Genomic DNA, 13,747 nt, shown 5'->3' with positions numbered 1-13,747 from the left:
CTCCTTTATTGCCGCTCATAAGGAAGCATGATATTGCTTTTATGGACTGAGGAAACCTCACGGCTTCTAACATGAGAACAAAGTGTGCACTAATAAAAACTGCTTTTCTGGAAACACATGGAGGCTTGTTTTCTTAGCATGGGCTCCTCTCGCGGGGATGCGGCTGTGAATATTACATTAGACTAATGCTCTTCCCATACAGGGTCTTGCATTATGCAGCAGCGGCTAATTCCATGTTCATGTACTGAACCTCACGTGATTTATGATGGAGCTTAGTCTATTGTTATCCCCCTTAATGTGATGCACGGTAATGTAAAGGCTTTCTGACAAGACCACCGCTTCCTATTCAGCAGGGGTCTCCCATTGAATGGGGAATGAAGGACTGACTTCTTTGAAATAGAGCAAATCATGTTCCGGTTTTTACCGTCAGATTTTTTTTTTTTTTTCAAGCTTAATGCATCTCGCTACAATGTGATCATTATGGTCATTATGTCATGTAGCATTTTACGGAATGCATCAAAACATGTGGAGCACAATGGTGTGATCTTCAGCGGATCTACAATTCTCTGAAGAACAGAACCATTGTAGTCATGAAAGATGAGAAACTCCATAGAGGAAAAGACGTATATGGACCGTCATGGCACATATCATACTTGTTCTTGTCGACTATGTTTCGGAGTGACTGAAGCCTCTAAACAATTGACTTCTATAAGTGGATAAGATAACTTGTAGGTTATTTATTATCAGTATTTATTTTATTTATTTATTTTTTATTACAATTTTTTAGCCTTTAAAGAAAGGGTCTCGTCCAGGCTTGGACTGGCTTACCGGGGAAATGGAGAATCCTCCGGTAGGCCCCCATGAAGAAGTACTAATGCATAGTGCTATTACACATGATAAAAGTATATTTTAATAATTAAACAAGCTAGCCAAGGTAATATTACCTAGCTGCAAAAGTACAGTAAATTTGTGTACTTTGATCAAGTTAATTTTGCAAGTAGCTGAACAGAGGGCCCAAAGAATCCATGTTACTGGTGGTCCTTTGCCAACCCAGTCCGACACTGTTTTCCTCTTAAATTTCTGCAGTTAACTGGTACAACCGTAGGAAATTGCATCTAGCCAGAAGATGTGCTTGAATTTACCACTGCCCTAGGGCAAATACAGGGCGTATGTTGTATCAAAGAAAACTTTCAAAAAGAATATGGACACTACGACATGGATTTTCAGAGTACATTCATTGGGTCTGGGATCTATTTAATATTGCCTGTAGTTAATATTGTAAAATTTAGAGACTACACAGGAAAAAATGATTTGCAGGACCTTTGCCCAGCGGACACGTCTGTAATCCATGGCCACCGGAACCAGAGCTCTACAAATTTCTACCTACTTACCGGCATCTTCAACACTTCTGATTGGTAGGTTTGGTTCGTCGTCATAGGTGCAAAACTGATATCACGCTGCCGATGCCGTAAGGCACGAGGAGGTTTCCAGGGATTCGGTCTACCAATGTGCCCACTGGACGAGGGTCTTACAAATCATTCTGATAAATTGTACTAGTGACAGATCCCTTCTAACCTGGTGGAGGATATGAGACCTGGTATGGCCCAGAGATGTGTAATAGTCATGGAACCTCCAGGCCACAGAACAACCACTATTATGATATGGAAACCATCGTTAACTGTGTTACTTAAGTTATCTTGTAGGATGACTTTGAAAATGTAATCTGCTGACCCCTTTGTTGGCATGGAGGTCACTCATTTCCGTAAAAGTAGTGGAGACCACAGTAAAAACCTGCCAAACTCAATTAGAAATCAGTGACTTCTGTTGGGCGCTGGTGGAATTGGTCGTGTGATGGACCTGACAATACTTTGTGCCATCTGTTAAAAATCCAAAGCCATGACGGCAGTGTGAATAGCTCCCTAAGGGTCGCTGTCACAATTGCGAGTGCAGTGCGAGAAACTCGCGGAAGTCTCTCGCATTAATACCCGGCACTGCCTCCGTCGGTTCGGACGGGAGCGGTCAGCTGCATAGAAATACATGCAGCCGCACACTGCAGTTCCGGGTATTGAGGCGAGAGACTCGCGCAAGTTTCTCGCTTTGCATTCGCTAATGTGACACGGGCCTAAGACCTATTTACTTGGACTGATTTCAGCCTATAAACGAGCACCGATTGACTATTTGATCAGTGCTAGTTTAATGGTCCATGCACACGCTCTGACTCTATCGGTAATTCCTTCAGTCTGTCCTCATACAGTATGCATGTTGTCCCCGGTTTACACAGGCCGAGGTGCTGCCAATCATGATGATCTATGAACACAAAATGACTGTTCAAACCAAGCACAGGAGCTCTGAACACCTTTTGGCATTGCCAAACAGATCCATGCTTCCATGTTTCTGGGCTCTTATTTTCCTCGATTGGATCTTGAAAAACCAGAGCTGTCAAAGAACTGCTGACTTAGGTGGAAAACAAGTATACAGGAGTGCTCGACCACACTGAGGTCGCATCGGACACCTGTGCTTGGTTTGGATCGTCAATTTTTTTTTTTTTTTTGCTGGCAGCCACCCTTTTTATGGCCTGTATGAACCATCAACAATCAAGTGTTTTGCTCATTTTGGAGGCTGATCAGCAGCTTGTTGTCTGTGCGCCATCGGTGTCCTTTCCGTTTTGCCTTTGTCCTTTCCGTTTTGCCTTTGTCCTTTCTGTTTTGCCTTTGTCCTTTCCGTTTTGCCTTTGTCCTTTCCGTTTTGCCTTTGTCCTTTCCGTTTTGCCTTTGTCCTTTCCGTTTTGCCTTTGTCCTTTCCGTTTTGCCTTTGTCCTTTCCGTTTTGCCTTTGTCCTTTCCGTTTTGCCTTTGTCCTTTCCGTTTTGCCTTTGTCCTTTCCGTTTTGCCTTTGTCCTTTCCGTTTTGCCTTTGTCCTTTCCGTTTTGCCTTTGTCCTTTCCGTTTTGCCTTTGTCCTTTCCGTTTTGCCTTTGTCCTTGCCGTTTTGCCTTTGTCCTTGCCTGCGGAATTTGGCCCCTCCCCACTATCCTTGAATTAACCTACAATATCATGTGTATGTGTGTATATATATATATATATATATATATATATATATATATATATATATATATATATATATATATATGTATATATATATATATAATACTAATAAATAATAATTTTTCATCTTACAAAATTCGCAACTGTGTGATATTTCTATAAAAAAAAAAGAAAAACAAACCTCTGTATGATGCAATAAAGCATTTCCATCACGAAAACCTTTTTCTGTTCGAGGCCCCATGCGGCTGTCCTGTAATATTGAATTACGCTGCAGTATGGAGCAGTAGGATTAATGGGCACTCCTGTACGGTGTTGTACATGTGTAATGGGGACAGTAGAGCTGTGTGCAGGACCTAATAGCACACATAAGGAAGCAGTCACTGTTGCCCTGCTGGGAATCGGGGTCATTACCGCTGAAGCATGCCTTGCTCCATGTGACGCCCACCACATTCTCTGGCATCCCTTGGCCCCGCTGCAGACCTGAACCTATTTCTGGCTGATTAGTGTAACACTTTTTTATTCTTTCGGTCCGTGCAATGGTTCCAAGTTACATCGAAATACTTGGAGAGGATAGAGCGAGAATTGATGCGCATTGTGAGCCACCTTCCCAGCCGCAGCTGCACAAAGCGTCTCTTATGCAAATGGGAATTTGTAATCCACCCGGCGTACCTGTATCAAGAAAGGGCCGGCTGTGATTTTATTTTTTATTTTTCCCCCGACTGGTTAACATCAGTGATGGTTCTCTTTTTTTCAAGGATGAATGATTTTATGACACACACACAGCTGCAAGTGAGCGCGCGTCGCTGATGAAAATTTCCACTTGCAACCAGTAAATTAAGGGTTTTCACATTACCAATCCGGACCTGGATTGTGTTTCTAATTTTTTGTACCATATGGTTATTTTTATTGTTTTGTTTAATAATGTACTTAAAGTCGCTGAAACGGTGAAGTAATTATAATGGCGAGCGTTATTAATTACCGTGGAATTACCGGTGCTGAAACCACACTCTCAATAAAAAAAAAAAGTAGGGGAAGGTGAAGTAGACGGTGAGCCACTTCTGTCTTTCGGGATGAGACGTACCTGGTAGGAAATCTACAGGATGGGGGATAACTTGCCAACTGATGGGGGCACGGCTGTTGGGATGCTCAGGAACGGGGCTCTGAAGTACCGAGGCATGCAAATCATCCTTCCACTCATTCTGGAGGAGAAGGGTGCTGGTGTCCATGTATGCCCACCATTTGTATTTGAGCCCCATTCTTGGGTCGTTAAAAGTCCTAAGTGACTGGACTCCAGATATTCATCATCTTATCACTCAAACAGAACTTGTAAAGATGGGACTTACCCTTTTATAGGGTTTGTCCACTGCTTGTCAACCCATGCCGAATCTAGTTCAATAGAAAATTAAAAAGCATGCTCACTCACCAGCTGTTCCAACGATGTTGTGGCTTCTGTTCCTAACGGTGACTTGATATTATGTGCTGCGTTGGCTGCCGCTAATCTGCACTTACTGATTTGCCGCAGCTCATCAGTATAATAAAGACTGCAGCCGGACAGTGAATGCTGATTGGATGAAGTTCTCACTTGACCGAACAGAGCTCCGGGATACCTGGTGCTCACATTGCTGGAACTGCTCTGGTGCAGTACTATTATTATTTTTATTATTATTATTATTATTATTATTATTATTATTATACATTTTTATAGCGCCATTTATTCCGTGGCACTTTACATGTGAAAAAGGTGGCAAATATAGACAAATACATTAAACATGAGCAAAAAACAAGGCACACAGGTACATAAGGAGGGAGGACCCTGCCCGCGAGGGCTCAGTCTGCAGGGGATGGGTGAGGATACACTAGGAGAGGGTAGAGCTGGTTGTGTGGTGGTTCAGTAGGTTGAGGATCACTGCAGGCTGTAGGTTTGTCGGAAGAGGTGAGTCTTCAGGTTCATTTTGAAGCTTTCAGTGGTATGCGAGAGTCTGTGTTGGGTTAGAGAGTTCCAGAGTATGGGGGAAGCACGGGAGAAGTCTTAGATGCGGTTGTGGGAAGAAGAGATGAGAGGGGAGTAGAGGAGGAGATCTTGAGAGGATCGGATGTTGCGTGTAGGTAAGTACCGGGAGACCATGTCACAGATGTATGGAGGAGACAGGTTGTGATGGCTTTGTATGTCATTGTAAGGGTTTTGAACTGGAGTCTCTGGGCGATAGAAAGCCAGTGAAGGGCTTGGCATAGGGGAGAGGCTGGGGAATATCGGGGAGACATGTAGTCGGGCAGCAGAGTTTAGGATGGATTGGAGTGGTGCCAGAGTGCTAGAGGGAGGCCAGAGAGTAGGAGGTTGCAGTAGTCAAGGCGGGAGATAAGGGCATGCACTAGTGTTTTTGTGGTGTCGCGGTCAAGGAATGCGCGGATCCGGGAAATATTTTTGAGTTTGAGACGGCAGGAGGAGGCAAGGGCTTGGATATGTGGCTTGAAAGAGAGGGCAGAGTCAAGGATCACCCCGAGGCATCGGGCATGTGGGACTGGGGAAAGTGAGCAGCCATTGACATTGATGGATAGGTATGGTGCAGGGGTAGAATGAGATGGGGGAAAGATGATGAATTCTGTTTTGTCCATGTTCAGTTTTAGAAAGCGAGCAGAAAAGACCGAGATAGCAGAAACAGTGTGGCATTTTGTTAAGTAAGGAGGTGAGGTCAGGTCCGGATAGGTAGATCTGCGTGTCAGCGGCATAGAGATGATACTGCATACCGTTGGATTCTATGAGCTGTCCCAGGCTGAAGGTGTAGATGGAGAAGAGTAGGGGTCCTAGAACAGAGCCTTGAGGAACATCACGAACACCGACAGATAAGGGGTGAAGTGAGGAGGTGGCGTGGGGGAGGGAGACACTGAATGTTTGGTCTGTCAGATATGACGAGATCCAGGATAGGGCCAAGTCTGTGATGCCAAGAGATGAGAGGATCTGTAACCGAAGGGAGTGGTCCACAGTGTCAATGGCAGAAGACTGGTTCAGGAGAAGGTGGACAGAGTAGTGTCGCTTGCTCTTGGCAGTTAGGTCATTGGTGACTTTAGGGCGGTTTCGGTTGAGTGATGGGGTCAGAAGCCAGATTGTAACCTTCAAAGAGGGAGCAGGAGGAGAGGTGGGAGGACAGTTCAAGATGGACGTGTTGTTCCAGTAATATTGAGGCATAAGGGAGAAGATATATTGGGCGATAGCTAGACACAGAGGATGGGTCGAGGGAGGGCTTTTTGAGGATGGGTGTGATCTTGGCATATTTGAAGGATGAGAAGACACCTGTTGTGAGTGAGAGGTTGAAGAGGTGTGTTAGGGTTGGGATGAAGACCGTGGCAAGGTTAGGGATGAGGTGGGAGTGGGTCAAGCGTGCAGGTGGTGAGGTGTGATCTTGACAGGAGGGTGGTGAGCTGATCTTCTGCCATGGTGGAGAAGCTGGTTTTGGAGGAACAAGTTTGAGCACCTAAGAGGGGCATTGGATGCTGTGGGCCAAAGCTTTCTCTGATCGTATCGATCTTCTGTTTGAAGAAAGAGGCAAAGTCTTCAGCAGAAATGAGAGGGAAGGGAGGAGGAGCAGGGGGACGGAGTAGAGAATTGAAAGTGTTGCAAAGCTGTTTAGGGTTGTGAGACATGGAGGATATGAGAGATAAGTAAGTTTGCTTTGTGGCAGTGAGCGTGGACTTGAAGCTGGCGAGGGACTGCTTGTATGCCGTGAAGTGATCGGCAGAGTGGGATCGCTTCCATCTTCTCTCAGCGACCCTGAAAGCCTGTCTCGGTTCTTTGGTCAGGCTGGTCAGCCAGGGCTGCCTGTTGTATATGAGTTTTGCTATGCATGAGCGGGGCGGCCAAATCGAGTGTTGCTGTTATTGTGGTGTTATAAAAAGAGGCAGCAGCATCTGTCATGAAGGGAGGTTATGTCTGTAAGAGGGAGAAGGGACTCCGAGAGTGATTGTAAGTTGAGATGTTTTAGATTTCTGAGAGGGTGAGTGAGTTTGTAGAGTGGGGGTTGCACACTAGGAAGAGGAAAGGGAAGAGCATGTCAGTAGGTTGTGGTCAGACAGGGGGAGGGGTGAGTTAGTGAGATTAGTAAGGGAGCAGAGGCAGGTGAAGATGAGGTCCAGCGTGTGGCTGTCTTTGTGAGTGGCCTCAGAGGACCATTGAGTGAGGCAGTAAAAGTTTAGAGGCAGCTGAGGTGGAAGTGTCAATGGGGATATTGAAGTCACCCATGATAATAGTGAGGATGTCAGCCAAGAGGAAATGAAGTAGCCAGGTGGTGAAGTGGTCGAGAAAGGTGGAGATGGCTAGTTCTGGGGGAGGTAGATTACATCCAGCTGGAGGTTGGAGGGGGAATAGATGCGGATATGGAGTTCACCTCAAACGAGGGAAGAGTAGCGGAGGGTGGTAGCGGGATTGGAGTAAAGGAGCAGGTGTCAGACAGGAGCAAGCTAACTCCTCCACCACGTTTGTTGCTGGGGCAAGAGGTGTGTATAATGTTTTCTCATTTTACTCGGGGGATTTCGGGCATTTTAGAAGGGAGTATCCGAGCCCCTTTAAGCTTGGTTTACTCTGTCACTAAGCAGTGATTGATGGTATTTGGTGGTTCTTCGAACTTGAGAACGGGGCTCTGAAATGCGCCATCACTGTGCGCAGCCGCCACTCCGATCAATGACTGACTGCACCGACCACTAAACTCCTCTGTCTGCAGCAGCTCCATAGACCATGTATGATGCAGCCGTCTGCAGGAACACTCGTGCCCAATTATCGGCTCATGTAAGCTCAATAGCAATTAGCCGATGAGCAAGTAAAACGCTCTTTTTCCAGGTGATCGGGTCATTTATGCAGCATAAAATCCATTATTTTTGGCAGCACATCTATCCCTGGAAATAGGGTAAGAACTGATGACAATATGCCATACAGTTTGCATCGGCATGCGTGAGACTACCTTAGAGGGTTTTCCCACTTTTTTTATTTTATAAGTGTATGTATTGAAGCTTAAAAATGCTTTTTTACAATTATGTTTTACATTAAAAATGTTGCACCGTTCGGCTGTTTCAGGGTCTTTGTTTTTCTGCACTTTGGACTTTGACAGCGTCATCTCTCTTTTTCCGATTTATGACCACAGACCACATCAAAGTGTGCTCACTGGTAGATTCTCAGTTAACTCATTCTGCAGTCGGCAATAGCCGTGTAACGCAGAGGCTATAGAAGTCAAATAGTGTTAGATTTTTAATGAAACCCAATTGCAAAAATTATTTTTATCCCCCCAAAAATATGAATTTGAGTAAAAAAACTTGAAATGATCACTTGTTCATCAGCGTTCGCTAGGGGCAGGCATTTAATGGTGTAAACCAAGCTTTATTCTAGACTGATACCGGCACTTCTATAAAGATCTTTCTCTTGTGTAATTTTAGTTTTTGGAAATGCCGTCTTGGTGAGCATTCTGATATTATGCATGATGTACAAGCTGTTGTAACCAGCCTGTGGGTTGAAGGCCACTACAAAGGGGCATGGTAGGGAAAACTGATATTTTAATATACCTTCCACCAACTTGTTTTAAATCTTTCTCCACGCTTTTCTGTAAAACCCAGAAAGAGCTGTCAGTCAAGGTAGATGTTGGCGGAGACGGATGGAAAACAAGTAGGTGCACCGCTCCAGGGGTGCGCCGATCTGTTTGCGCCCCGCAAAGGGTGATCTGACTTACTTGTGCCGCGCCAAAGGTGCGCTGACCTGCTTGTGCCATGCCAAGGGTACACCGACCTACTTGGGCCATGCCAAGGGTGCGTCGAGGTGCACGTGACGAGCCTAGGGTGCGTCGAGGTGCGTGTGACGCGCCTAGGGTGCGTCGAGGTGCTCAGGACGTTCCAAGGGTGCGTCGATGTGCTCGGGACATGCCAAGAGTGCGTCGAGGTGCTCGGGACATGCCAAGGGTGCGTCAATGTGCTCGGGACATTCCAAAGGTGCGTCGATGTGCTCTGGATGTTCTATGGGTGCGTCGATGTGCTCGGGACGTTCCATGGGTGCGTCGATGTGCTCGGGACATGCCAAGAGTGCGTCAATGTGCTCGGGACATTCCAAGGGTGCGTCGATGTGCTCGGGACATTCCAAGGGTGCGTCGATGTGCTTGGCACATTCCAAGGGTGCGTCGATGTGCTCGGCACGTTCCAAGGGTGTGTCGATGTGCTCAGGACGTGTCAAGAGTGCGTTGAGGTGCTCGTGACATGCCAAGGGTGCGTCGATGTGCTCGGCACGTTCCAAGGGTGCGTCGATGTGCTCAGGACGTGCCAAGGGTGCGTTGAGGTGCTCGGTACGTGCCAAGGGTGCGTTGAGGTGCTCGGGACGTGCCAAGGGTGCGTTGAGGTGCTCGGGACGTGCCAAGGGTGTGTCAAGGTGCTTGGGACGTGCCAAGGGTGTGTCAAGGTGCTTGGGACGTGCCAAGGGTGCGTCGAGGTGCTTGGGACGTGCCAAGGGTGCGTCGAGGTGCTCTGGAAGTGCCAAGGGTGCGTCGAGGTGCTCGGGACGTGCCATGGGTGGGTTGAGGCGCTCGGGCTACGCCATGGGTGTGCCAAGGTGCTTGATTTGAAGTCATTCTGTGCCGACAAAATTCCCTTTTTTATAATTACAGAATATTTTTCTTTTTCTATGCAAATAGTCTATTTGCTGATTGGATTGTGAATGATCTAATCAAGGACTGCGTGTTATTCTCTACATAGGATCCAGATCGCCACTTATAATTCAGATTGATGCCGCCCTATTTACACAAAGGATTCTGTATGGATTTTATGCAGAGAAATTAATCTCCTTTAGACACAAGACCGGCCATATTGGTATTCTATATACAGTCACTGAATTAATCTTTATAATGCTGCATTGTGACTTCCACATCACATGAACGGCGGTGACACCGATTCACTATGGATGCTGCATCACTGACGCACATAATCTGCAGAAGACGCCGGGGCTACATGCCTCAGATTAGTCTCCGAGTGGCACTGCATCAGGCTCTGGAGGCAATTACAACTTTTTATAACGACCTTATTGGCTCAATTTGGAATATTGTCCACAAGCGATCTCCGAGATCAGTGCAATAAACTCACATCAGACTTGCATGAAAAAAACCTGACCGATTTTCATCACTCTTTTGAATGCAGTTTTCATTAGTTTGACGTCCGTGTTTGTTTTTACCATCGGTGATTTTCTCGTGGGCCACAAAAAAATAAAGGAAAGCCTTTTCAAAGCTTCTGTCCATTACAGTATTGAAAACCGGTGTAAAAAAAAAAATGTGATGTGAACATCCACATGGGCTATAATGTGTGCATGTCTTATTCAGGAAAAAACACGGATAAAACACGTACTGTAAAAGAAACAGTAAAGTTAAAAATCTGAAGAAAAAAAAAAAACAAAGTTCAAATTTCCTTTTTACATCACTAAACCTAAAGCAAATTAAATTAATCCGATCAGTTTATGGTGTAACGAGAAATTCCAGAATTGAATTTTTTTGATCAGCCACTGCAACAAGCGGCGATCAAAGCCTCATATCTGTTTATTTTTGCCCTCTTTATAGTTGCATAACCCTCTTTAAAGATGGTCTGTTGTCAGGCAAAAACTGGGCCGTAATTGCTCTTATTTTATTCCTGCCGCTTCCATAAGTATTTTTTTTTATTATTTTAAAATCCGCACTACAGTTCTAGAGATACGGGCTTTTTTTTTTTTTTTTTTTTTTTTAATTTACTTAGGTCTAATTTCAAATTTTGACAAGGAGGTGGGGCTTACACAGAAAATATGCAAAACAGCCTAGAGACACTCCCCTTAGGAGTTTGTGAGCCACAACCTTGGTTAAAAAGCCAATATCTCTAAAACTGTATGGTGAATTAAACAGAAAAAAACATGATCTGTTCAGGTTAGCAGTAAGAATTATGTAAGAGCAAAATTTGGCAACTTTTGGCCCAGTGACTGGTTCTCATAAAGTAATCAAATTCTTGCATGCCATGGAGTTTTTTGGCTCTGTGATGGGAGCTGCTAGTGCTCATCACCCCAGGTAAAGACTCGTATAAAGTAGAAATCTGTCTTTCGAGACTGCATGCCAACACGGATGTAGTGGGGTATTGTCTAGGCAAACTTCAGCGCGTCTTCTCATGCAAGGATGTATTATTCACCCGCTATTGTTCGCGGCCTCTGTGATTCCAGGTGAAAAACTGTTCAAATTCAGCATCTTGAACCATGAACGTAGAGTCTTCATCTGCTCCTGCCACACCAGAACAGGTGGCCAGGACTATGGGGAGTGCTGCTTCTCCCTCCCCACCCTCGTCACCAATCAGGCTACTAAATGTACTTGGAATGGTGCCCGGTGGAGTGTCACGTTTTTCAGGGAGACTGTATGTGAGACACCCACTGAACAGACTTTCTTCTTAAATAATTAAAGTTTTAAAAAGGAAAGAAAAAAAAAGAAAATGTGTTTGTGTGTTCAATCTGTTCAGCAAGTGTTGGTAGAAGGTGAGATTTCCTCAACAATGCTACCAGGTGACTTCAGTGTTATGGTCAACTTTAAGGGGTTCGTTCATGTTCATAAACAGTTGAAATGTCAAAGTGCCCTTAAAAATAAAGTTTCTTAAAACATTTACTATGTTCTCAATTTTATAGATTACAACTCTTGGCCTAGGTTACCGGTCACCTTCTGTCCATTAGCCGTGGCCTTTTACTTAGACAAGCTTTGGCCAGGCTTAGTGCCCCTGTTCTTATTTGATGCTTCACAGGCAAAGCTACCTCTGCCAGATGCATGGGAGAGCGGGGCTAGTGGTACGACCATGGCATCGGCATGAATTGTCAAAATTCGGGAGCACATCGCTTCCCATCCCCTAGTGATACAACCATGGCGTCGGTACGAATTGTCAATCTTCAGGAGCACATTGCTTCCCATCCCCGGGAGACGGGAGCTGTGCGGTCCTGAAGACAGAAGATGAGCTCACCACTTAGAACGCCTCCGTAATTTGGAGAACGCCTCATTGATCTGTGTGGTCAGCCATATGGAGCCTCGTGGACTCTTGTGGCTGCCACATTACTGCTTTGTCCAACTCTGAGCTTGTACATAGCATTGGGCCTTCCGTATGTAGATTGGGACCTGATTCACAATTCATACAGTGATTTTCACTGCGTACAAATGACCTGTAATCCCAACTCCTTGGCCTTTGTCCTCATCATTTATGGTTTGTCTTCTAGGAGAGCGTCAGAATTTGGAAACAGAGAATGTGACCGTGGTGGAAGGAGAGGTCGCGACCATAAGCTGTCGGGTTAAGAACAATGATGATTCTGTAATTCAGCTGCTGAACCCAAATCGGCAAACCATCTACTTTCGAGATTTCAGACGTAAGTGACTACAGACGTTATCTGACTGGGGTTTCTAGTGACCATAATTTGCAGTATTTTTTATTGGTATTTTTTTTTTTATTTCCTATGTCACTATTTTTTTTTTTTTAATAAAATTTCACAACATTTGCTAAAGGAATATAAACCAGCTCACCCGTGATGCATAAGCTGAACTTCGGGAGCACGGACCCGCTGTGTCCAGGCGTATAGGATCCAAAAGAAGAAAGTGTCCAGCTTCACCGAATCCGTGAAAAAAAGGTTTCTTTATTCAAAACTTGATTCACACCCATATGGTTTGTGCTGAAGTTTGTATCCTCTATGTTGCAAGTTTGTGAATAAAGAATCCTTTTTTTCACGGATTCGGTGAAGCTGGATATTTTCTTCTTTAGAACATTTACTAAACCCAATAACAGACGGATACTATTAATTCTGTTCATTTGACTTTTTAGCAATCTTATTACCGCACACTGAATTACAATGACCGATAACACCTCTATATACAGTAGATAACACAGGACCCACCATTCACAATAGGTGATGTCACAGCTCACCTCCTCCTCCTGTACAATGACTGATAACACCTCTATATACAACAGATAACACAGGATCCACCATTCACAATAGGTGATATCACAGCTCACTTCCTCCCCCTCCCTACACAATATTTGCTGATAATAGACTATGCCTATTAAATTCTCTGATAGAAGTCAACGAGTCAGTGTTGTTGTGTGTATTGGGGTCTGTCTGTGTCTGCCGAAAAAACCCAGCCTGTAAGAGCCTAGTATTAGCCCTAGTGGTCAGTGTGAAAATTGCACAATTTTATGATTCATATGTAATATATTTATATAAATTCCACAACTGTTAATTCTTTATTTCCTTGTTGCAAAAATGCATTTTGTAATTAATGCAAAGTTCCTGCATAGTGGGTATGCTGTAACCTCGGCATAGTGCGGGGTTGGTTTTATATTGAGCCATTTTCCCCCATGTCCCACCACAGTTGCACGTCTATACATTATACGTGATGGTGTTTGCTTTTTTTTCTTTCTCCCAAGCCAGAAAGATTCGATAGTCCCAAGAATAATTATTTAATGTCGTTCACTAGTTGTGACAGCTGCTCGGCTCCGCCGGCATGTTACATGTTTTATTACATACATCATGCTGCATTACATCATGGTTTTGACAGTCGGCCGGTCACAAATGGCTTCTGATTTATTGATTGCTGCAGAAAAACAATCTGTCACCTCAATCCACACTAAGCAGGTCTGTAAAAAAAAGAAAGGTTCACAAAATCTTGGTGGCACAATAATGCTGTTACAATCCCCGACACAGCCGAGCGCAG

General features: G+C 44.7%; 1 protein-coding gene across 11 annotated transcripts in view; it reads left to right on the top strand.

Annotated features, from left to right (window-relative positions):
* The window catches only part of CADM1 (cell adhesion molecule 1), a 239,394-nt gene that overhangs the window by 136,172 nt on the left and 89,475 nt on the right, over window positions 1-13,747 (top strand). For all 11 annotated transcript variants that reach the window (XM_077249826.1, XM_077249828.1, XM_077249825.1 and 8 more), the window contains one exon: window positions 12,262-12,408. In XM_077249826.1, coding sequence (XP_077105941.1) covers window positions 12,262-12,408 — 147 coding nt within the window. The remainder of the gene's footprint in view (window positions 1-12,261; window positions 12,409-13,747) is intronic.

This window comes from Ranitomeya variabilis, chromosome 4 (genome assembly GCF_051348905.1).
Source record: "Ranitomeya variabilis isolate aRanVar5 chromosome 4, aRanVar5.hap1, whole genome shotgun sequence".
NCBI classification, from domain to species: domain Eukaryota; kingdom Metazoa; phylum Chordata; class Amphibia; order Anura; family Dendrobatidae; genus Ranitomeya; species Ranitomeya variabilis.
Note: the sequence above shows the minus strand (reverse complement) of the source record. Positions and strands in the feature narration are given on the sequence as shown.